Raw genomic sequence first — 22710 nt, forward strand, 5'->3', positions numbered from 1 at the left:
ATTCTCCCAGTACAGGCTTTCCAAGTCTAAGGCGGTCATTAATCGCACGTAAAAAAAAAATTGTGGCGTTAAAGGAACTTTAAATTAACTCAAAATGAACGCACAAATTTTTACACCCCAAATATTTATAATCTGTCTATACCACCAGACAATTATAGAATATATACAGTAAGCATCTTGCATGAATGCTACATTGTGTCTTGAGGAGTCCCCCAAGGCTCCGCGATCGAACCCCTGCAATTTACCATCTTCCCAGTCATACATTGTACCATGTCATTTTCTCATTGGGTGACACTGGCATGCACCAAGTTCCTCACCTCTCCAAAGATCTGCCAGCGAAGCATTTACAGGGGCGACAAGCAAGAGGGAGTTATAAAGGAAAGAGAGGAAAATCATCATTTTACATGCAAACGACCAACCTGTACTCTCCGTAAGTTTCGTCCTTCATGGGCCGGGCTTCCGAGTCCACCTCCTTTTCTTCCTTGTCTTTCACTGGAGTGGATGACAACAAATATATGAGGTCTCCTCATTGGGCAACACGGAAGCAATGTGCGTCCTTACCTGCGTATTTGCCGCCCTTCCTGCGCTTGACCAGACACAAGATGAGCAGGATCAAGATAAGCAGCACGATGGCACTGATAAGCCCGATCAGCCAGCCCTGTGTGGCAAAGCCGGCGCTCACCTCTGATGGGCCTGACCGTCAAACAGTGCCATTAGCATGTTAGCATTTCAACACATGTAAATAGTCCCCAACTACAGAGTAGTGGACTGTATTGATCTGCCTGAGTACTTTCCATACTAAGGCTGCCATCCTGATATACGTTAGCTGCTAGTACATTAGCATTTGTTCAATCAATCTCATTTTAATTACAGGCCATGGCATAAAATCCTCAATGATATAACTGAGCACTTTCTATACTCATCTTGCTATAGGTGAGCATACCAAGTGTCAGGATTTTAGCAGGAAATAATGACCATCTACAGGTCATTCTTTAACAGGCTTATCGAGTAAAGGTTTCTATTCTGCTATATATATATATATATATATATATATATATATATATATATATATATATATATATATATATATATATATATATATATATATATATATATATATATATATATATATATATATATATATATATATATATATATATATATACACACACATATATATATACACACACACACGTTTGAAATAAATTCATTCATGCAATAGAATACAATAGACATTGTCATTGTAGTGCACAACCAAGTTAAAATGTTATTCCTGTGGTGCAATAAAAAAAAAAAAAAGTAGACAAACAAGTAATAATAATAATAAAAATAATAATACATTTGTGTTCAAAGAGCATTTTTAAAAATAAAAATAATGAATGAAATGAAGTACAATAAGGTGAGTTGGTATGGACTGTGATGTCATCTTTAGCCGACAGCAAGTGGCAAAATGGCCGCCCCCTGAGATGGACAAAAACGGCTGGATTTTGCTGCTTAACTCATATTCCACTAACACAATATCAACCAAAACACCATATTTAGACTAGTGCGGCTGCATTGAACATATTATCCCAAAAAACTGGGTTTGACTTCCCATTTAACAAAGGACGACTTGGATACCTGGTCCTAAGGTCCAACTTGCAGTTTCCCACTGAGTGTAGTTCCCATGCATGACAACAAGGTGGTACTCAGTTCCGGGTTGAAGACCTGTCAGCGAGTAGAAGCCCTGCGACGTGTTCATGATTTCCGACTCCTCCCACTGACCCCCAGCTGCCAAACAGAATTTTGTAGGCGTGACCAAAACGGAATTCTTACTATGATGGATTATCTTTCTATTTTCCTCACGGACCGCTCTTCCTAAGAAAATCAATATGGAAGCCGTGGTTCCTCTCTCGCTCTCCAGGAACCCAGCTCAGGTTGAGCGACGTCTTGTCGGGCATGACAGTGATGTTTGCTGGAGGAACTGCATGGAGAAAAGAGGAAATAGAGACAAAACAACAACAACAACAACACTTACATGAAGTCAAGTTAGAGGAAGTAACCAAAAAGGACAGAGAACTATGAAAATCAGTCCAAACAGATTCTGCAGCCAAAAAGGATCAACTTGAACTGAATGTCCCACTGAGATGAATTTAGTGCCCACGTTTATAGGGGTTAGCTTTCCACTGCTACCATCCCAAGTGCCGTTTTGGCAGTTCAAGGCTCATTATCATAGCAAATTATTTTTCAAACACATGGACTTGTGCCTTCCTTCCACCCATTTTCCTACAAAACATTCCAATGTTGAGAAATTGTACCTCCATCAAAAAGGGTGGCATTCCTCCTGGTGATGGGCTGTCCATCCCCGGCGGCAGTGCGAGCGATCACCTGGAAGGTGTAGTAGCTGTGGGGGTCCAGAGAATCCAGCATAAGGTGGGTCACGCTGGGATCGCCGATGATCTCTATCTGTACTGGACTGTCGCGGGTCTTCACCTCTGCGTGCACACCAAACTCAGCTTCATCAGTCTCATGACAAATATGGATATTAATATGCAGTGAATCTCAGTCTATACACCGCTCAACATTCATCAATTCACCTCTTTGATTTTTTTCCCCCGTGTCAAAAACAAGTAATAGCTATCCGTTGAAAAACTCACTGATTTGTGGTTATCAGTGTATTTTTTTTAACAGATGACATCAAAATGCTTTGCTCCTTTGGCGCCATAGCTAGGGTTGGCCATCAGCTGGTAGCCGGCAGGTTCGAAGTCCAATGGGAAGGCTTCTTCTGTGGTGGGACGCTAGACGGTAAACTTCTCAAGATGATACAAAGATGGGTCCAGATCCCTTTTGAGAGTGGTGCAAGTGAACAGCTGGTATCGGTCTACTGCTAAATGTCAGCTATGGTAAGTAGATATAAAGTTGTTTGCGGAATATGTGATTAGAAAAATTTGAGTATAAGTATCATTTTGGGGGTAAATAGTAATAGTATCACTGATTGTCACGCCCAACTAAGTGGGGTGAAATTCGTTCTCCGCATTTGACCCATCCACTGAGGGAGCGGTGAGCAGAAGCAGGGGTTTGCGCTTGGGGATCATTTGGTGATCTATCCCCCCCCCCCAGTTCCAACCCGTAATGCTGAGTGTCAAGCGGGAAGGTCTTTGGTATGACTCGGCCAGGGTTTGAACCCACAACCTCCCAGTCTCAGGGAGGACACTCTACCACTAGGCCAATGAGGTGGTACTTCATTTATTTAGCGCTTTTCCTCCTTACAAGGCCCAAAAAGTGCTTCACATTTTAACTACTCATTCACCTACTGATGGCGTAGCATCAAGAGCAACTGCGGGTTCAGTATCTTGCTCAACGTGGTTACAATGGCTGGGGATCAAACCCACAACCTCAGGGTTGGGAGACAACCACTCTACCACTGAGCAAAGACGCCCATTTTGGTGGTGGGAGCTAAATGACTTAAATATTTTTGCTATGCAAATGGGGAGTTACCACAAACTTTATAACCACAAGTTTGTTGAAATTCCAACGGTTGCTGATTCTGCTGCTCAGACAAACATGAGCAACAAAGATGATCCAATCAACTTCCCAGAATGACTTCTTACCCTGCTGGTAGTGCACCATGTATCCCAGGAGAATTCCATTTGTTTGGAGTGGGGGCGTCCAGTAGAGAAGCATCGAGTTTTCCGAGGGGCTCTCAAAAAGCAGCGATGCCGGCGGGCCAGGCACTGCATGAAGACCACAAGGATTTAATATTGAATCTCTTTACAAATAAAGTCGTACCCCTCCCACCCCCGAAGCCCACCTCCTTCCGGGGTGCTGAAGTGGACAGCCGGGGAGGCGGGGCTCTCTCCTTTGCTGTTAAAAGCAGTGACGGAAACAGTGTAACGGGAGAAGAGCTGCAGACCCGTCACTTCCGCAGCGGTTTTCATGCCGTGGACCACCACGACCTTGTCATCTTCCTTCGCTCGCCCCGATCTTCCCTCGTGCTCCTTTCCCTCCTGCTGGTGGTGAACTTCCCCAGGGGACCGCCGGGCCCGTCCCCCCTCTGGACCCAGCCTCTTGATGTAGATCTGAATCAGATCGGAATCAGTTGCGTTTACTGACTCACCTGAAAGTCCACATGTCTTTGACACAATCTTGAACATGAAGTCACATGTGGTACCTTGTAGCCCAGAAGAAGACCACGGACGTTCTGGGCTTCGTTCCACTTCAGGGCGACTGTGCGGTTCATTACGCGAAACGTCACGCCAGTGGGAGACTCCTCGGGAACTGATACAAGAAATTCGGGCTCATTTGCAGCAAGAATGACGAAATCAGTCAGAGTGGACTTGTGAACTCATTTGCTCCCAAAAACATATAAACACGTTCTATTTTTAATATTGCCATGGTCCCAAAAACGTATTTATATGTTTTTCCCCGTATTCTAGAGCATACAGAAAGAAGGCTTTGATGCAGCCTCTGACTTGAAGAGGTCGTTTAAAGCGATGATAGTTAAAACGACCAGCAAGTGGCCGCATATTATAAGAGATCAACCAGGGCCATGTTGCAAAAAGCTATTTTCCCCAGTGTTTTCAAAAGGGTTTGTGAATAATGATGAAACTTAGCTATAGTCTGATGCTAATTGCTGCAAAATGGAAACTTTTTTTCCTGATGAAGGAAGAGACTCTAATCTTTCTTTTGGAAGGTTCCATGTTTCTATATCAATATTCTGTGGGCCTTGCAAAATCAGTCAAAATCCAGTAAAACAGCCTGGAGCAAAGGGGGTTAATTCAGGGAAAATAGCTCGGAGTTAAACATTTATGAAGAAGGATGAATGACTGTTTTTTTGATACCATCTTCGCCTGAGTGTCCGATCTCGGCCTCTGGATCAGGACCTTCTCCCAGTGCGTTAACAGCTTGGACTTTGATCTCAAACGGCTCATACGTTCCGGTCTCGTTGGCCCAGAAGGGCGGCGACTTGGCATAACCGTGATCCCAACGGTCACTCTTGCCTCCTGCCTTCCTCCACAACACCTTGTAATGGAAGTCCTGGCCGTTATGCGATCGCCTGGGCATCTCCTGCAGGGACAGGCAAGGATCAGAAAATATATTTTGGCCTCAGTTGTTCGTTGTGTTCAAACTCATTGATCGAATATCTGTTGATAAGGTTATGGAAGAACATGTGATTGTGTAATGCAAGTGGCTGCTAAACCAGATTAACGTTCTGAAGAAAGTCAGCACAGCCCCATTATTTGATCCAAAGATGATCAGGATCTATTTTTTCCCTGTTTAATCTGCTTGGAGAACACTAGTTGCATGTTTGCAATCATGAACTGAAGATTTCAATATTTACACAAAATCCCATCGTGTAGGGTCACTGCAGAGAACTGACTTTCACGTGAAAAGGCATTTGAAGAGTAATAAATACAGTTGGTCCATCAGCATTAGAGTACATGAGTAGGCGATTCGGCATATAGTCTTGCTGGCGTTGACGTCACGCATCCCACAAATGTAAACAGCGCCATTTTGGCAGGATAAAAAAAAAAACCTTGAAAACTAATACTAACGTATCTACGTGGGGAGTGTCCATGCTTGAAAGCCTTGTGTGTGCTACATTCGAGCAGATGCTCACAAGTAACTGCATAACTGTTGGACGGCGTTAACAGTTAACTTTTACACTGGACCTGAGAGACGAACTAACTTAGCGCTAAAAAAAACATCCAGTCTGTTGTTGGCCAGTGTAGCCTACAGCATGAGATGCTGCATGTTAAAAAGTAAATTAACAAAACCTCTCAGTGTGTGAAGCATAATAAATAGGAGGAACAATTGGATGAGAGTTTGGATTACAGCTCTGAGATTTGGTGCAGCTCGGCGGTTTTGTGGTTGCCATGCATGTCAATGTCACGGTCAAGAGGTTCTGGGTTCAATCCTTCCTGTTGTGAAGTTTGTATGGTGCAGTCAACAAAAATCCACAACGTGAACAATGATTTGGGTGCATAGAAATATATGTAGGCAGTCTCTTACTTACGTCCCATGTGATAGCCAGTGTTCCCGCGTCGGAGGTTTCACTGCGAACACCAGTGGGGTTGTTGTGTGGTACTGGAATGTGGCAACGTATCAAAACATACAGTAGCAATGAATTTCCCATAAGAAGACATGAAAACATATGTACCTCAAAGTTCAAATTCACAGATGAACTTAATTTGTTATTCTCTATACAGTCATGCTGCTCATATTTTGGCATCATAAGTCGACGCCTAAATATCCATCAACAGTACATCGCCAGTTGGAATAAATATTTAAAGCTGGCGAAGACTTTTACACTGTTTTCGATCAAGCGGGTGGAGGCCTCCTACCCGCCGGTGGTGTGCTGTGCAGGGGTGTGAGCTGGCTGGGTTCGCTGGGACCGAGCTGGTTGACGGCGACGACACGGAAGGCGTAGGTGCAGAAAGGGTGGAGGCTGAGCTGCAGGTGGTTAAAGTCAGCGGGCACCCGCTTCAGAACCTCCCACCTCCAGGTGTCGCCGTCGTGCCTCCGCGAGTGCTGCTCCTCCTTCGCTTCCACCATGAACTCTGCTCACACGAGCGTGGCGGGTCACATGACTTGAATTGACATTTGCAGGTGTGTGCAATGTTTACCTGTGATGGGGCTGTTGTGCGAGCGACCCGGGATCCAGCTGAGGGTCAAAGAATAGTCTTTCACGTCAGACAGGGTCACGTCCTCAGGAGGGTCCGGACGAGCTGAGGGTCCAACATGGAATATTTTGTTTTGTGATCAAACACACACAAAAATTAAGCTAGATTTTCAATAGGGTAGAGTGGGGTAAGACGCCACACTTGGGTAAGAGGGTCCTTAATTCCACACCTGGCCAATTGTAATCTCAATTGTTTACCTGGACCATAGCTTTGAAATAACTTTACTGGTTGGTGGAAATCCAAAGAACTGTGATTTTGAGGTAAGTTGATGTAAAATGTTGACATTGCAAAAAAAAAGAAAAAAAAGAAGAAAAAAAAGTGTCTTTAAAATATTAAAGGTCATAACAGTAGGATGCTGAAGTGTACTCACCCACGACTGTGATGGAGCCGCTGGCCGTCACCTGATCCAGTTCTGTGATGACTTCGCAGGAATACACTGCGTTGTCATTTGTTTGGATGTCGGTCACCATCAATGTGCCATTTTCAAAGACAGTGTACCTACACACACGCACAGTGTTGCTGCAGTGATCCTAACAATTATACTACATACATATAACTGTGGCAACAATCATAAACCAATAAAGACTTACTTAAATGTGTCATGAATTAATTAATTTGCAAATGATAAGCGCAACAAGTCCTGTCTCGATAAGTAAGACAAGGCATAGTTAGTGTGCTGCGCTTGTATTAGCATGCTAGCGCTAGAGGTGTACAGATGGTCCATCAGTATTAAGAGTGCATAAGTAGGTGATTTGGTATATAGTCTTGCTGACGTTGACGTCACACATCCCAAACAACAAATGTAAACAACGCCATTTTGGCAGGATAGAAAACCTTGAAAAGTAACGCTGACGTATGTCGGGAGTGTGAAAGCCTTTTGTGCGCTACAATCGAGCAGATGCTCAGAACTGCGTAACTGTTGGTCGGCTAACGCCGTCCTAGCAACAAGCAAAGGGAATTTGCTAACTTTTACGCTGGACCTGAGAAAAGAACTAGCTTAATGCTAAGCCAGGATGAGGCTACACAACGACGAGGTAGATGGGTTTAAAATGGAACCAAAGACGAAAAACATCCAGTCTGTTGTTGGCCAGTCTAGCCTACAGCAAGAGATTCAGGAGGTTAAAAAGTATTTAGGAAAACCTCTCAGTGTGTTGGTACGCTGGAATGTAGGCCACATTCCAATATGTTTAATAAAATTAGTCAATATGACATTCAATCATACGACGTTGGGATCTCTATAGTGACAACAGAAATGCCTCCGGTAATGCAGATTTGTCATTACTTGTCATCCGGTGATGATTCGTGCAGTTTTTGTCCATCTTTCCTCCAGACGATCTGGTAGCGCAGCAATCGGGGGTCTTTGCCAAAGTGGCAGTCCAGCAAGGCGTTCCCGCCTCGGAGCGCTCGGATGTCCTGCGGCCCGGTCACGATCGTTGTCTTATCTGACAGGAAACAACGAGGCCACATAAATATAAACTGATAAACTGTCAGTAACACTTTTTCTTCTTTTTATTATTATTATTTTTTTTTAAATATTATGTTACTACCACATTCAGCACTTTGAGAGCATGAAAGAAAAAGGAAAACAAGGACTTGACCCTGAAGTTTAAATATTTTTATAATATTGTTTATTTTCATAATAAAAATGTGCGTTATTTATGCTGTATGTAAAATAGTTAATGTCCAATGGTGATATGAAATTCCTGAGTACTGTGAAACTTACTGAACACTTCCAGGTGAGCGTTGATGGAGATGTTGGTGTTTTTGATCAAGCAGGTGTACATGCCGCTGTCGCCAGCACCCACGTCGGACAACTCCAGCGTCCCGTCGGTCAACAGAGAGACTCGGGGGTCTGACAGCAGGGGGGCCCAGTCCTCCCCCTCCCTAAAAAACAAAGCAAGTGTCAATTTGGGAACACTTTGGAATGCTGAAGGTCCGTACTGAGGAAAAGTCCAGAAGCTTCAATCCACAACAACAAACCGGAAAACACAAGATGACAATGTCTTCAGTTATCCGAGCTGAATGTACGCCATTTACCGTCCTTGTGTCTTTTCCGGAAAATGTTCCTCAGGCTTCTGAAAGCTTTGAATGACTTTCCATTGAGGCGCTTGTGTTAGTGGTTTGGGCATGGCACTTAAAAGCCTACTTATGTCTTTTCGTGTGGGGATTTTGCAATATTCATTTAGCCGTCAGTGGCTGGGTTCTTTGTGGCTTCCATTCACTTTTTTTTATTTTTTTAATCCCGGCCTTTCGATTTACGGATAACGTGAAGTCACTCACCATTCAACATGAGGCGGCGGCGAGCCGAAAGACTCGCAGGACATCTTGACAGTCTCGCCCTGCGTGAGCCGGTAAAGGACACCGTCTGAGGATAGGATCTGAGGGGGGAGCTCTGAGGGGCACATAGAAGATCAACTCAGTCATTCAACAAAAAAAACCTGAATGCTCATCTATTGAATGCAAAGTTCTTGAAAGACGCACCGACAACGTGGAGGTAAGCGTTGAGCAGGATGGAGCCGTGTTTGTTGGCGGCTTCGCACTGATACACCGCCGTGTCACTCAGCAGGACGTCCTTAAGCTTCAACACGCCGCCCGACACGCTGCGGCGAGGGTCCTCGTCCACCGCTGAGGAGACGAGTATGTATCGGAAAGTTCCTTTTGTGCTTTATAGTATTTATAGATACTTACTGTCAATATGCCTTTTGTTGGACCACAAATTATAGTATCAACACTCTTAAAACTGCTGAGTCAAAAATAACCCAAATTGGGGGAAATATAACCCAGGGACCAAGCGGATTCTTGGTTATTTATACCCAGCAAGCTGGGTTGAGTAGGCTACTTAATGGATCCAACAAGGGGTAAAAACTACTGATAGTTAAAGCTACCAAGAATTGGATTATTACGTTATTAGTACAGTGTAGCTGTGGTTCAAAATTATACTAGTTTTCTTACATTACATTTTCTATGAAGAAGGAGCAATTTTACTGCAAATGTAATATAGGCTACTTTATCTTTGTTTATCTATGCTAGGGACGTACAGTACAGTAAGTTGTTCACTAGATGGCAGAAGACACAAAAACCTGTCTATCTACTTGTTGCCATCCATACAACATAATAGAACACATATGTGTTGAACTTGAAATATACAGGCCCAAATGTTTGTAAATTGAGTATTATTACTGCATCGATACATTTTGTGACACTTGTTGTGCCATAAGACTTTTGTAATGTAAAAGTGCCTCAGCTTGATAAAGGTTGAACAAGCAGGAGGAAGATTGTGACCAATCAGCATTGATGAAGGTTACCGGAGAGGGGTTGACCGTTGATGCTCCAGGTAATATTGGGTGTCGGGATGGCTTCAGCTAGACAGTCCAGTCGCACGGTTTCGCCTGGAGCGTAACGCAGGTTCTGGGGCTCCTTCACCCAGTAGGGAGCGGCTTTACATGGGAAAAAAAGAACAAGGCATTGTTTTAGTGTCGACAAAACAAAAGCAAAATACAGTGAATGGTCAACAAGTAGCTGTTAAAAGAAATTATGCTAAAAATTCCACTACTTGCAGAATCTGTGTATATTTTGGATTTACATAATTTCCTAAATTGCCACAAGATGCCACCAAAGCCCTGGTTAGTAGTATTACGTTGGTACCTTTCAGATTTGAGTTTATTTTGTTCAGTGACCATGCTTATAAAAAAACACTTGGACCGCCACATCCCCCCACCCACCCACACATTGAAATGTACGCAAATGCCATTATTAATCTGTTTTGGCTGTCTATAAAAAAAACACTTATTTGCTTTTTTATTTTAATAAAACAAAAACGTAGAATACTATCATAATTGAAAAAAAAAAAAAGTAAAGCATAAAGCAGTTTGAGCATCATGAATGAAGGCTGCTGTCCAATTCAGCTCCTTCTGGTGTACCCACCTTGGCCACCGGGAGGCAGTACTGTTTAATACAGTCATGCACACACAAATAAGGAGGAGACTTCTACTACTACTGTACTTAGATATTGGCTGTAAGATTACTCTTATTAGTTGCTGAGGATAACAAATATATGCCTGAGTATTGTTATATTTTATGTTTACATTTTTCCCTCCATTTGTCTTCAATTATCTGTTGCTTCAAGGGTTGGCAACAGCAACTATCCTGGCTAACCGTTAGCATATCAATGGGATTGTACATAATATGTTAGCATCAAGCTAAACGGGCGGCATTCTTATGCTAAATTTGAGGAAGGTCCGAAGTCGGACTTATCTGAGTTGTTTTTTCCCAGTTCCGACCTGAAAGCGTTTGAGGCGAAAGTAAACAACCAAAATGGCGGATAGTGATAAATTGTTTTTTATTTTCGTCCTCAAAACACATTTTGATCTGCACAAAACTTGCCTTCTCGCAATTTAGCTTCAAAAAGATAAAAACAACAAATGTTTTTATCTTATTTCAAAAGCATTTCATACAGCTCAATAGATCAACGTACAATTTCATGCAGGAAGAAAGCGGCATAATGTCACTTACGTTGTGGAGTTATGTCGAATATTTATGAATGAAGAAAGCTATCTAGTTTTATACTCGAGTAAATTGTGTTTTACCATTCACGGTCTGTGGGTCGCCATTGTAGAGAGACGTCACGTTGTAGTCGGGGTACTTCTCCCCCACCCGACTATGCAAGTGGGATTTCCGAGTTCAAGGGGGCTTTCCCGTACACACTTCCTGGTTTGAAGTCGGAGAAGTCCAACTTCCGACCATCGTCGAATGCAGCATAAAGGTGACGTCGTTTTTATAATTATACAATTCTCAGTTTTTCTGTTTAGTTTGACAGTAAGCTTAAACTGCGAACTATATTAAAAAGATTGAAACCTCTTTTTTTGGGGGGGAAATATTAAGTTGAATTTAGTTTGTGGCCACCATATGGCGCTTTGATCAAGTTTGTTCTCATGAGTCTTGTCACTTTTGTTCTGCTTGGTGGTATTTATTTTTTTAGGGTAATGTAATGTAAGAGGAGTGTACAATTATAACCCTTTTTCAGTGGCGCATTTTCCCACTGACCTTCAACGGTGACGGTGAAGAAGTGCACGCTAGAGCCGTGCATGTTGAACGCTCGGCACTCGTACTCGCCGTCATTACTCTGGCTGACGCTGTCGAAGTAGAGCCAACGGTTGTGGTTTTCCGGATGCCCTCCGGTCTCGTCCAGGTTGCCGTCCTTCTTCTTCCACTCCACATTTGGAGTCGGACTGGGGAGAAGGAAAAGAGGAAGAAACTGTTCAGGCAGGACACGCAAGCAAAACAGGAAGTTGATTGAAAAAAAGATCCTTACAGGCCTTTGGGAATACATTCTAAGGTCAGACTTTCGCCGCGGAGCGCTAGCACCGATGAGTGCGAACCGCTCGGGTAGAACATGTGAGGTGGCTTTCCGTGAGCAACGTTGTTACCTGGATAAAAGATTACACAATCATGTCACTGATGGCATATCTATTCATAAATCAATCAACCAATCAATACAAACACTAAGCAGTCAGTTAGCCACTCAGTCATGTGTTATTATTGGTAAAGATGACGTGTTCAGTACACGTTTCACGTAACGAAGGTACGGTGCACGTGATGAATAAAATATTACAATATATATGTCAATAGCAATATTTTTTCTAATCCCTAATACATTAATGATACAATCAATGGCATTATCGATAGTGCCCACAATTAACTGATGCTGCATAGTAAAAAACAACACGGTGTGTGCTTATGTGAATATTTGTTATCTTTGTTATCTCACCCATAACTGATGGGAACAATAATGCTACACACAGCAGTACCAATATTTTATTTAACCGCTAAATGATAATCTATAGTAAGTGCAAACAATACTGTGTAAGCCAATATTGATATTTTTCAAGTTAACCCATCTAATTGACAATATTATCAGCAGGCTTGGGGAGTAACGGAATACACGTACCGCCGTTACGTAATCAGATTGCATTTTTTTTTAAACTGTATTCCATTACAGTTACAGGAAAAAAAACATGTCCCTATCACCCGCAAATAGCAGGGGCACATTGTATAGAATATATATTGTGGTGATATTTATTTGTATTTTGTCTTCATGAGCATACTCAATATTGGAGTAATCCAAAAGTAATCCAGTTACATTACTTTAATATGGTACTTGGATTACGTTACTAACTCAAGTTTTTGGCAGATAAAAGTAACCCTCCCAACCCTGATTATCAGATAGTGATACGTTGCACGCTGGTATTGCATTTTGTACCACCACTAAAACACACCAACACGAGCAATTATGATGCAGCTCATGCTCATTGATATTTTTTTCCCCTTGGACTTAATCAGTAACATTAGTGATACAGATGCAATGTATCTGCAGCATCGATATCTGGTGTATGTGTGTTTGTATGTGCACTCACTTGGCAGCACAGTGAGATGGACGGCGGTGTCGGGCAGGATGGTTCTGGCTGCAATGTAATGGGAATTGCAGATGTAATCCTCTCGGCTGTCGCTCCTGAGCAGATTAGCGAAGTACAAGTTGCCGTTGAGGCCGACCATAACCCTGTCGCTCTGCCTGATGTGCACCAGCTCTGCAACAAGTAAACACATAGAGGACACTCACACCGAGTCCATACCGACACTCAACTTATGGTGCTTCTTCGCTTTTCCTAAAACTAACATGCAAACCTTAGTCCCCCCCCCTTCTTTCTCTGGCTAACCCTTAACCATATTTTCGGAGCCCCATAGAATCCCAGCAAACTACTAACCAAACCCTAACGCCCATTCACCCGCAGCCATTTTCACTGAAGCAACCCCCTTCGCTCCCAGCTGTTTTACTAGATTTTGAGTGATTTTGCAAGGCCCACAGAATATTGTGGCCTATTGCTATAAAAACACGGAACCTACCGAAAGAAAGATTCAAGTCTCTTCTTCCATCAGGAAATAAAGGTATATTTGTATCCATTTTGCTTTTGCAGCAATTAGCATTAGAAAGTAGCTAAGTTTCATCAATAATCACATTCCTGGTGAAAACACTAACAAAAAGAGTTTGTTGCAACATAGCCCTGGCTGATCTCTTATACTCTGCTGCCACCTGCTGGCCGTTTTTCATAATAACTACCCATGCTTTAAGCCACCTCTTCATGTCAGAAGCTGCTTCAAAGCCTTCTGTATGCTCTTGCATAAAAATAAAAGTACATGTGTTTTTGGGAGTGTAAGGACAAAATTATTAAAAATGTGTTTCCATGTTTTTGGGTTTGAATGAGCTAAGGTCCTTTCACACTACACCGTCAAGCTACCTTTTCATTAAGTAAATGCGACCATGGTACAGCAGCCAGAGAGAAAGTTGGTGGTGGAGTGATTTTCAAGTAACAACAGCAAGAGATTTTGGCGGTGCAGAGTTGAAAAGAGAAACAAATTATTGATGTGCTGTCCCAGTTCTCTAAACTCTGGGCGACAAATGTCATACATTGACGTGGTAAAGAAGTCACAATGATGGAGGGAGATTTCCACTACTTTGAAAACATTATAGCAGGGTTGGTTGAAAGTGGTAGGAATGTGGTATGTTACCACTTTTAACAACAAAATCTTAGCTTAAAATTGTGTGCTTCACATTTGATCACATCTCCTCTTTCTCATTATACACAAAGCCAGGGCTTTTCCGGTGTCACACAAAAATATATTGCCAAGCTGCAACTTACTTTACATATAAACCATCGGGAAAAGGCATCAGGCGACTTCCTGTTTGATCGCTTAGCAACCAGCGTCAATTATCGGCAAGCTACCGTGCAGTGGGTGTCTCAAAAACAAAAGTGCAGTGAGTGAGGACTTTAAATGCTTTGAAACTGAGAACTTGAGTTTATTTTTAATTGACATTCTGTTTTTAATAATCAAATTTTTTTCCTGCGAGTTTTACATTTTCATCTTTTTTTTTTTTTAATAAAAAATGTTCCTGTTGAAAAAAAAAACATGTTGATAAAGCTGTGGATTATTTGCGATAGGTAAAAAAAAAAAAAAATCCATTAACCCTCTTCTCAAATTCAAACAATCAAAAATATTTTGCTGGCCTCAATTTTGTAATTTTCTTCTTTAAATAATCATTAAAAAAAAAGATCAATATTTCCAAACTCACGATTGTCCATCCAGTGGATATGCGGCGGGGTGGAGCTCGGTGGGGAGTTGCAGGACAGCACCATGCTCTCGCCCACGTACGCTTCCCGGTGCAACTGATGCTGCTTCAGCAGAACTGGTCGGACTGCAACACACGCGCGCACACACACACTGACATCACGGCTCTAGTTCCTGGAAATGGTTACCACGGCAACAAGAGATGAGAGCGCAGAAAGGCGGCCCCAGTCAACCTCACTGAGTCATTCAAGTGTATATTACTGTACATCTGGTCTCTCATCGGTCATTTGACAGCGTAAATAGATCGACAATGAATAGATAGATATACTCAAGGTGGGTTAGAAATGTAGGTAGCTAGTTAGCGTGGTTGGATATGTAGTTTGGTATGTAGGTAGGCAGTGCAGGTAGCTAGGTAAGTGAGTTGATGTTGAGTAGTAGGTCTGATAGGTATGAAAGTTGTTAAGTGTCTCACCATCCACATTGATATGCACTATGTGTGTCATGGCCGTCCCGAGCGTGTTGGAGGCGTAACATCGGAATGTTCCCTGGTACAACTCCAGCGCTTCGTCTTCGCTGACCTCCAGCGTTCCGTCTCCCGTCATCTCCGACCCGAACGTCCGGCCATCTTTCACCCAGCGGAAACTAGCGAAGGGGGGAGGGGGAGGGATGATCTCATTAGTGATGTCATTTAATTAGGGGAACATTTGTTGCTGCGGTAACAGAAAGGCCTAAGAACAGAGACAAAGAGCCTGAAGAAAGAGTCTTGTCGCTGTGAGAACGTTAACTTATATCTCTCTATGGCGTCGTCATTAGCATATGAGTTTTTGTTTGTATTTGTATGTGCAGACTCCAATTTAGGCAACAACAATGGTCCACTTTCATTGTGTTTAATATTATACTAAACCTAGAATGAAAAAAAAAAAGAACCCTATCACCAATTTGACCAAGCAATATGAAATTAAGTGGAAATGTCACATGTCATCAGACTCATAGCAGGATACATGCCACAAAGTGAATGACAGGATCGATACATATAAAAAAGTATTAATACATCATGAAAAAAATAAGGAATATAATCTATGTAAAAAAAAAATAATAATAAAAACAGTACAGGAAATGATGGTTGTATGTGGCATAGATTCATATTTAATATAAAACATTACAGTCAATGAGAAACATACGTGGGCGGCGGGTTGCCGGAGGCCTCGCACGGCAAAATGATGTCATCATGAGAGAAGACCGTGTAGGATGTCATCACCTCAGAAGGCTTTGTGAGCACAGGAGGCTGCGAAACTGACAACACACGCACAAACATTTAATCTCAGCAAAAAGAGAACATGATTTCACACCTTGCACATTTCTAAGCTTTGTCTCAGGTGTTGGCTTGCCAGGAAGACACATAGTAGCCTACAGAAGCGTAATAATTTTTTAAAAAAAAAAGAAAAAAAAAAAAAAAAAAGTCAAGCTTTGCACACAACCACGTCAACGGGAGAGTCACTTACTGTTGTTCGCTTTGTCTGTTTGTCCACACGGAAGCCAAAAAAGAAGGCAAGAAGGCAAACGTTTAGCAAAACCAAAACGACTGTTGTTTGTTAAGAGATAACAATGCAACACATAAATTGCAATATTTTGAAGCAGTTATTGGTAATGTAGCATTTATGATGATTGTAATTGATAGTATTAGTACAGTGCTCCCTCACTTTTTGCAGGTGATACTTTCAATGATCCCCCATGATTTTCCCCCCGTTTGGGTTGGGGTATTCGTGCCCCTATTACACGGTTCCCAACCTCCTAAACTTTAGGAGGCGTTAGAATGCAGTAAAAGTAAAAAAATCCTGGCACTGTAAATCCTTGCACTTCAGCGGAAGTTCTTCTTTGTCTTCTATTTAGAAGACAAGGCAATGGAGAAGAAGATAATGGCGATGAAAAAGAAGACGATGACAATGAAGACACCGACGAAGAAGAAGGTAGTCATGGGAAATTGTTTTTGGATTCCAAAACTATGATTTACTGCGCCAAAGGTCGCAATAACCCACCAGGATTCGGCTACAATGCGACACGGCATTCTTGTAAAGGTTTTCAACTAAAAAGAAAAACTTTGGAGCACTGGGCTCTGGAACTCAGTTTGTTGGGGGCACTCTGAATAACTGAACGGCACATTTCAACAACGTTCTGAGTTTACGAAAGGTCCGAGTGAAGCAGTTCGCTCTGAGCATATTTATTTCCGAACACAAGCACAATGAGGGAACGGGGATTTTGGGGATGAAGAATTGGTCATGGTCTCTGTTTTTGTAAAACAAAAATATCCCCTATATTAAAAAAAAAGAAAAAAGACTGGTATGACTTAGAAAGAAGAAAAATAGCACCCAAAAAAAGCCACAAAATAGCGAAGTAAACCCACAAGAGGTGAAGTTATCGTCACAAATGAAAACTTTGCGATAGAGTTAAGCCACAATAATCAAACTGTAAAGTAGAGAGGGAACACTGTATACAGTAATAGATTACATTCTGCTTCAGACATTGCAATATCAATATTTCGCCCCATGCCTAATTTATGCTATCTCATCGTATAGATAACAATACGCAACATACATTGCGATACCAATATTTTTGGTGGCACAATTTTTGATGCTATATAGAGATGATGTGATGCATTCATTGCGATTAATAACGATTTATTGTCTTACACCTAATTCATATTTTACCGTCAGGTAACGGTACACCACATTTATTTGCAGTAGCCTCATTTCAAACCATAGCTGGCACTAATATACAATACAATCATTGATATGTGCATTGTGATTTTATTATTTCCCCCCCCCTAGACTTCAGCTTGTACTGTATCAATACATTGCATTCCCAATACAGTGGTACCTCGGAGTTTGAACATAATTCGTTCCTGCGAAGTGTTCAAAGTCCAAATTGTTCAACCTCCGAAAGATTTTTTCCCATCGGAAATAATGTAATTGCAATTAATCCGTTCCAAAGCTCAAAAAACAGAAAATTCCTATTTTAATTTCTATTTATGTTTTTTACATTTACATTACAGTACAGTATTTAAACAATAAAAAATACCTGATCTTTTTTGTTGTGGTGTGATGGCATCAGTGAATGATAAACGCTATGTCAATGCTAGCTTTAGTTCAGTGCTGAGTTTGCGTATTTTACATTGGGCATATTGTTAGACTACTAAGCGGTCCTTGTGTGCATTGTTTAACGTCAGGCACGTTGTTGAACAGCTAAGGGGGGGGTCCTCGTGCCAGTATTTACAACGGCGCGATAATCTCCTTCCCAATTCCACTGTGGTTCGTAGCACTGTATGTTTTTCTTTGCTGCCACTGGCACTGTTGTCTTTCTTTGGGCTCATGGCAAAGAAAATTGTCGTGGAAAAAAAATCACAATGCACTCGCGAGTATGGATCACCTCCGGGAGTTTTGACGATTTGACTGGAAATGAGCAGTGCATCGTCTCAACGACCGCAAGGTGAGCATTCGGCATTGCTCGGCTTCGCTCGTTTTGCTTAGCTTGCTTGGTTTGTGTGTTCAAATTCTGAAAAAGAGTTCAAACTCCGAGGCATTTTTTACTCCGATTTTTTGGTAGAAGTTTGAATTGTACTAGTTCCGAGACGTTCAAAGTCCGAGGTTCCACTGTATTTAGTATCAACATGATGTCACGCTACTCACAGCCTGGCGGGATGACGAGGGCTCCATGAGCCAGCGGAAGTGTGGATGGCGAGAGGAAGGTCAAAGGGAGGAGGAGGAAGGGCAGGATGGGGAGGGGGAGGGCCACTGACACACACATGTCTCAATGTCCCATTGATGCACACGCATTCATCAAGGCGCACACACACACACCAACACGCCTTCTCCGCCTGGGACCCTCCTGGCAACGTAATGACGTCACGGCGAGATCTAAGGTGGCGCTTTGGCAGTCTCGTCCTGCGAAGAGGAGGAAAGAGGAAGAAAAAGGGGGAAGGGGTGTTTGACCCATAGAACAAAGGGAAGATGGTTGAGGGGGCAGGAGGTGGAAAGGGGTGAGAGAGGCCAGTCAAGTCAGTCAGATGATCAGATAACGTTCACCGAGTCATCATTTGAAGTATATCTCACGTCTAGTGTCCTATAACGAACAAAAATGAAACTACTTAAAACTACTGAGTCCAATGTAACCCAAATTGGGCAAAATAGCTATCCCAGCACTGGGTCCAAAAGGGACAAAACCACTGCTGGGTGATTTACTGTATACCCAACGCAATGGGTTGAGGATTTGATCCAACAAAAGGTAAGAACTACACATATTGATGAGTACTACCAAGAATTTGGTTACCAGATTATCAATATAGCTGTGGTTAAAAAAAAACAGAACATTTATTTCAAACATTTTCTTAGTACGGGGCTCGACTGGCCATCTGGCATACGGGGCAGATGCAGTGATTTTTAATTATTATTTTTCTACATTTTACTCAAAGAGACCCTCCCACAATTTAGAGGGACCAGTCCATAAACACAGTTCGACTAGAGATAGCAAACATCAGTGGCAGAACTACATGTTAGGCAGGAGTGGGGCTGGACCGGACCGGGCCGGTGGGCCTAAGTCAAAATGCCAGGGCAGATTTTTTTTGGTGCCAGTCGAGCCCCGTTGTAGAAAAATAAACAACATTCCCTTGTCAGTAACAGGAACAGCAAACCACTCGCACACACAATATCTTTGGCACAGTTTTGACAGCAGATGCCGATCCTGACGCAGCCCACCCAATTTTTGGGGTGGGCTGTCAACCCTGATCACGATTCAAACCAGATCCCGGAGCCACCCAGCGATCACCGTGTTGGCAGAATGTTACATGAAATTTACTCCAACTTCATTACACAAAATGTCCAAGATGGCGACCAGCTTCCACACAAATTCAATCTTCAACCCAATCTGCTGGGTCAAAAATAATTAACCCAATCTACTCCAAATCTATAGTTACCCAGCGAGTGGATTAGAAAAACAATAGTGTGTAGTGCTTGTCCTCATCTAAACCAGTTGACAAGAGACTTGCCCAGCGCCAATTGCACTGCACATGAAGACAAACAATGGACTGGTCGCTAATCAATGATAAGCTTTCACTTTTGCATTGGGGCAATACTGAGTGAGATTTTTTTTGTGCGGGGGTTCTGTTGGGGAACCGTAAAACACAAGGAATTTATTATTTATTATTTACTTGCAACCATTGGTTGGTTTTTGGGCATGTTAAGGCCCCAAAAGGAGATTTGTTGAAATAATATTAATAATTTGAAAATTATTTGATTAATCATATTTCATCTAATTGATAAAATTTCAAAAAAATCAAGGCATTTTAACTGAAAAGATAAAATATTGTAAGAATAAATGAACATATTTGATAAAAGCTTGTCAAAAAATCCCGACTGCATTGAAGGTATCACTCTCATTCGCCTTTAAATGGAAGTTGACTACTTTTGCACATCTTGACTCACAAGTGCAGGATGATCTTAACACTCAATGTGCAAATCCCTTTTCGGAAAATCCTCTCTGCCCTTTGCTAAAAATAGCACGGAGGCACTTCAAAGTGGCTTGCAGGTCCATTCATGGAAATCCAATCAAACGGACGTAATCCCGCCAGTAAACATTCTTCTTCCGATGGAAGCTTCTTGCAAGCTTTATTGCCTGCAGTGGAAAGATTAAAATATTCCACTTGGAACCTGTAAAGTCTAACCTGACAGGGGACAGATTATGTAAAAAATCAGTTTTAGTGTCCTGCAAACAAATAGTTGCACATTTGGAGTTCCTGCTTACCTTCAAGTGTGAGATTTAACCAATCAAGGAAATGTTGTGTTCACAAAATCTGCAATGTCACAATTGGAATAATTCATGTCACAGAGTTACCCTGCCCACGATTTGGGAAACTCGGCTGGCTGAACAGCCGCCATTTACAAGCGATAGCAGATAACATGAAAGTGCAATCGTGTCAAAGCAAAAAGGTAAGCAGAGCTGCAGTGTCAGTATAAATTGGGCAGGGCTGGCCATCTGGCATGCAGGGCAGATGCCTGGTGGGTCGGCCTCTTTTGGGGCCAATGCAGTGCTTTGTAATGATTATTTTCCTACATTTTACCACAAGTGACTGGGCCACAATTTAGAAGGACTATTCCATGAATCCATTTCGAACATAGATAGCAAACATCGAAACATTAGTGGTAGAACTACATGTTAGGCAAGAGCTGGGCTGGGCCGGCCTAAGTCAAAATGCCAGGGCCGATTTTTTATTGTTGTGTGTGCTAGTCCTTCTGCTAGCTAACAGGGTTAGCAGCTTCTGATAAACTGTTCTGTAAAGTTGTGAGGCAAGTGTAATTGGGCGGCTCAGTGATTAAATGATAAAACCTCGTCACACTTTGGACTCGTTCCCGACCATCACAGTAATGGAAGCAGAGTCGTGAGGTGAACAGCTGAATCAGGACAAAGGGGGAAGAGAAAAAAAAAAAACACGGCCCAAAATCCGCATTTTGTAAAATATCATGGCTGTGAATTGATTAACTAGCGCTGACACTATGCCCATCTTTAATACAGCAATACCATGGAGGGTTGGGGGTATGAATATTCAAATTAAACGGAAGTCACGGTTAATATCCTTTCTTTCTTCTTTTTTTTTTACAACCATAAAATCAGAGTGTGAACAAAGCATGATGGCAGGTCAGACCCCATTTCATCACACTGTGTTTGGGACGTTAATGAGTGTGCGCATTCACACAAACACACACTTGGTCCGCTCTTTTAGTTCATTAAACCAAGAAGGTTTTTCCCACAAATTTGAGACTAAACAATTAGATTGAAGTGAGAGTGCTATGTTATATCCAACCATTAATTTGGGAATTTTTCTGGAAGATGTCGAAGAAAAAAAAAATTTCTTCCAAAAAGTCCTGCATGAGATGGGGGGGGGAAAGTACGTTTGTTTTTTGCAGATAATTGTCATCGCTGCTTCTACTCAAGATAACAAAGCAGGAGCTTTTTTGTCAAAATTCTAGAAACAACCCCCCTCCCCAAAAAGGCGGCGGCCATCTCGGCTAATGTTAAATATAAACTGAGCCGTGGCCCCTTGACCCTGCCGGTGTATTGGGACGTCCCGCAGAAGCGGAGGGGCGGTTCGCCAGGGTGCCCGAGGGGAGAAGGCAGGGCGGGTGCAGGTGGGACAGTCTAATCGGCCGGGTGTGGGGGGGCATTACGGTCCAATAGTGAAATGGGGGTGCAGGTGGATGAATCGTGCCAGACGGAGCGCGAAATTAACTCATTGATAGATTCCGATCTGCACACAAAGGCAAGAAAATGTCAGAATGTGAAGTGGACAGTCGCTATACAAAAGAATAACAACATGTCATTTGTGTGTGTATGCGGTTCATTGCAATAAAATAAATAAACACATGAAGTATTACTGCATACAGAAGTGTGCTGAAGTCCTAGTTCAACATTTGATTTTGTATTCTAGCAACACCATAATGGCTTTTTAGAACTAGAATGTCATATACAGTCCTGCCGCCAGAGCAAAAATGTTAATAAAAAAAAGAGGGGAAAAAATTGATAAATGTGTTTGTTTGTCCCAATATTCACTGATTGTGAACATGAACAGATGGGCAATGCCTTTATGACTCTGGGAGGTGTGCGGCTTGGATTGATGTCAAAAGTGACTCAAACGGTTAAAAAAAAAAAAAAAAAAAAAAAAACATCCAATAAAAATTCCTGTATTTGTACTTTGATCCAGATTGAAACCATTTTCTTCTTTGTTTCATGCACTACCCCTCAAAAGGTTTTGTGGAAATGACTTTTGTTATCATGATAAATGTATTTGTCTTACTTCACTGATTTTGATGTTAAAATAAATGCGAGGTGGAAAAAAAAAAAAAAAAAGATTTGTGACTCACACTATGCATAATATGTAAGC

The 22710-nt window shown here is 42.1% G+C and overlaps 1 protein-coding gene across 4 annotated transcripts in view; it reads right to left on the reverse strand.

The window, feature by feature from the left end:
• The window catches only part of LOC147179938 (neural cell adhesion molecule L1.1-like), a 39294-nt gene that overhangs the window by 5887 nt on the left and 10697 nt on the right, over positions 1-22710 (reverse strand). The window contains exons 2-28 of one of the 4 annotated variants that reach the window (XM_086066928.1): positions 18467-18721; positions 16286-16300; positions 15965-16076; positions 15256-15425; positions 14788-14910; positions 13076-13246; positions 11974-12088; positions 11706-11890; positions 9968-10099; positions 9144-9287; positions 8943-9054; positions 8386-8546; positions 7945-8104; positions 7033-7160; positions 6606-6707; positions 6324-6539; positions 5996-6066; positions 4821-5046; positions 4151-4257; positions 3791-4058; positions 3591-3713; positions 2298-2474; positions 1850-1963; positions 1621-1770; positions 562-693; positions 420-492; positions 318-329 (exon numbers count right to left, since the gene is read on the reverse strand). In XM_086066928.1, coding sequence (XP_085923054.1) covers positions 318-329; positions 420-492; positions 562-693; positions 1621-1770; positions 1850-1963; positions 2298-2474; positions 3591-3713; positions 3791-4058; positions 4151-4257; positions 4821-5046; positions 5996-6066; positions 6324-6539; positions 6606-6707; positions 7033-7160; positions 7945-8104; positions 8386-8546; positions 8943-9054; positions 9144-9287; positions 9968-10099; positions 11706-11890; positions 11974-12088; positions 13076-13246; positions 14788-14910; positions 15256-15425; positions 15965-16076; positions 16286-16300; positions 18467-18584 — 3617 coding nt within the window. In that variant the 5' untranslated portion in view covers positions 18585-18721. The remainder of the gene's footprint in view (positions 1-317; positions 330-419; positions 493-561; positions 694-1620; positions 1771-1849; positions 1964-2297; positions 2475-3590; positions 3714-3790; positions 4059-4150; positions 4258-4820; positions 5047-5995; positions 6067-6323; positions 6540-6605; positions 6708-7032; positions 7161-7944; positions 8105-8385; positions 8547-8942; positions 9055-9143; positions 9288-9967; positions 10100-11705; positions 11891-11973; positions 12089-13075; positions 13247-14787; positions 14911-15255; positions 15426-15964; positions 16077-16285; positions 16301-18466; positions 18722-22710) is intronic. The other 3 variants (XM_086066930.1, XM_086066929.1, XM_086066931.1) reach the window with 3 other exon arrangements.

This window comes from Leptonotus elevatus, chromosome 2 (genome assembly GCF_054856555.1).
Source record: "Leptonotus elevatus isolate MCC_2025b chromosome 2, RoL_Lele_1.0, whole genome shotgun sequence".
In the NCBI taxonomy this organism is placed as follows: domain Eukaryota; kingdom Metazoa; phylum Chordata; class Actinopteri; order Syngnathiformes; family Syngnathidae; genus Leptonotus; species Leptonotus elevatus.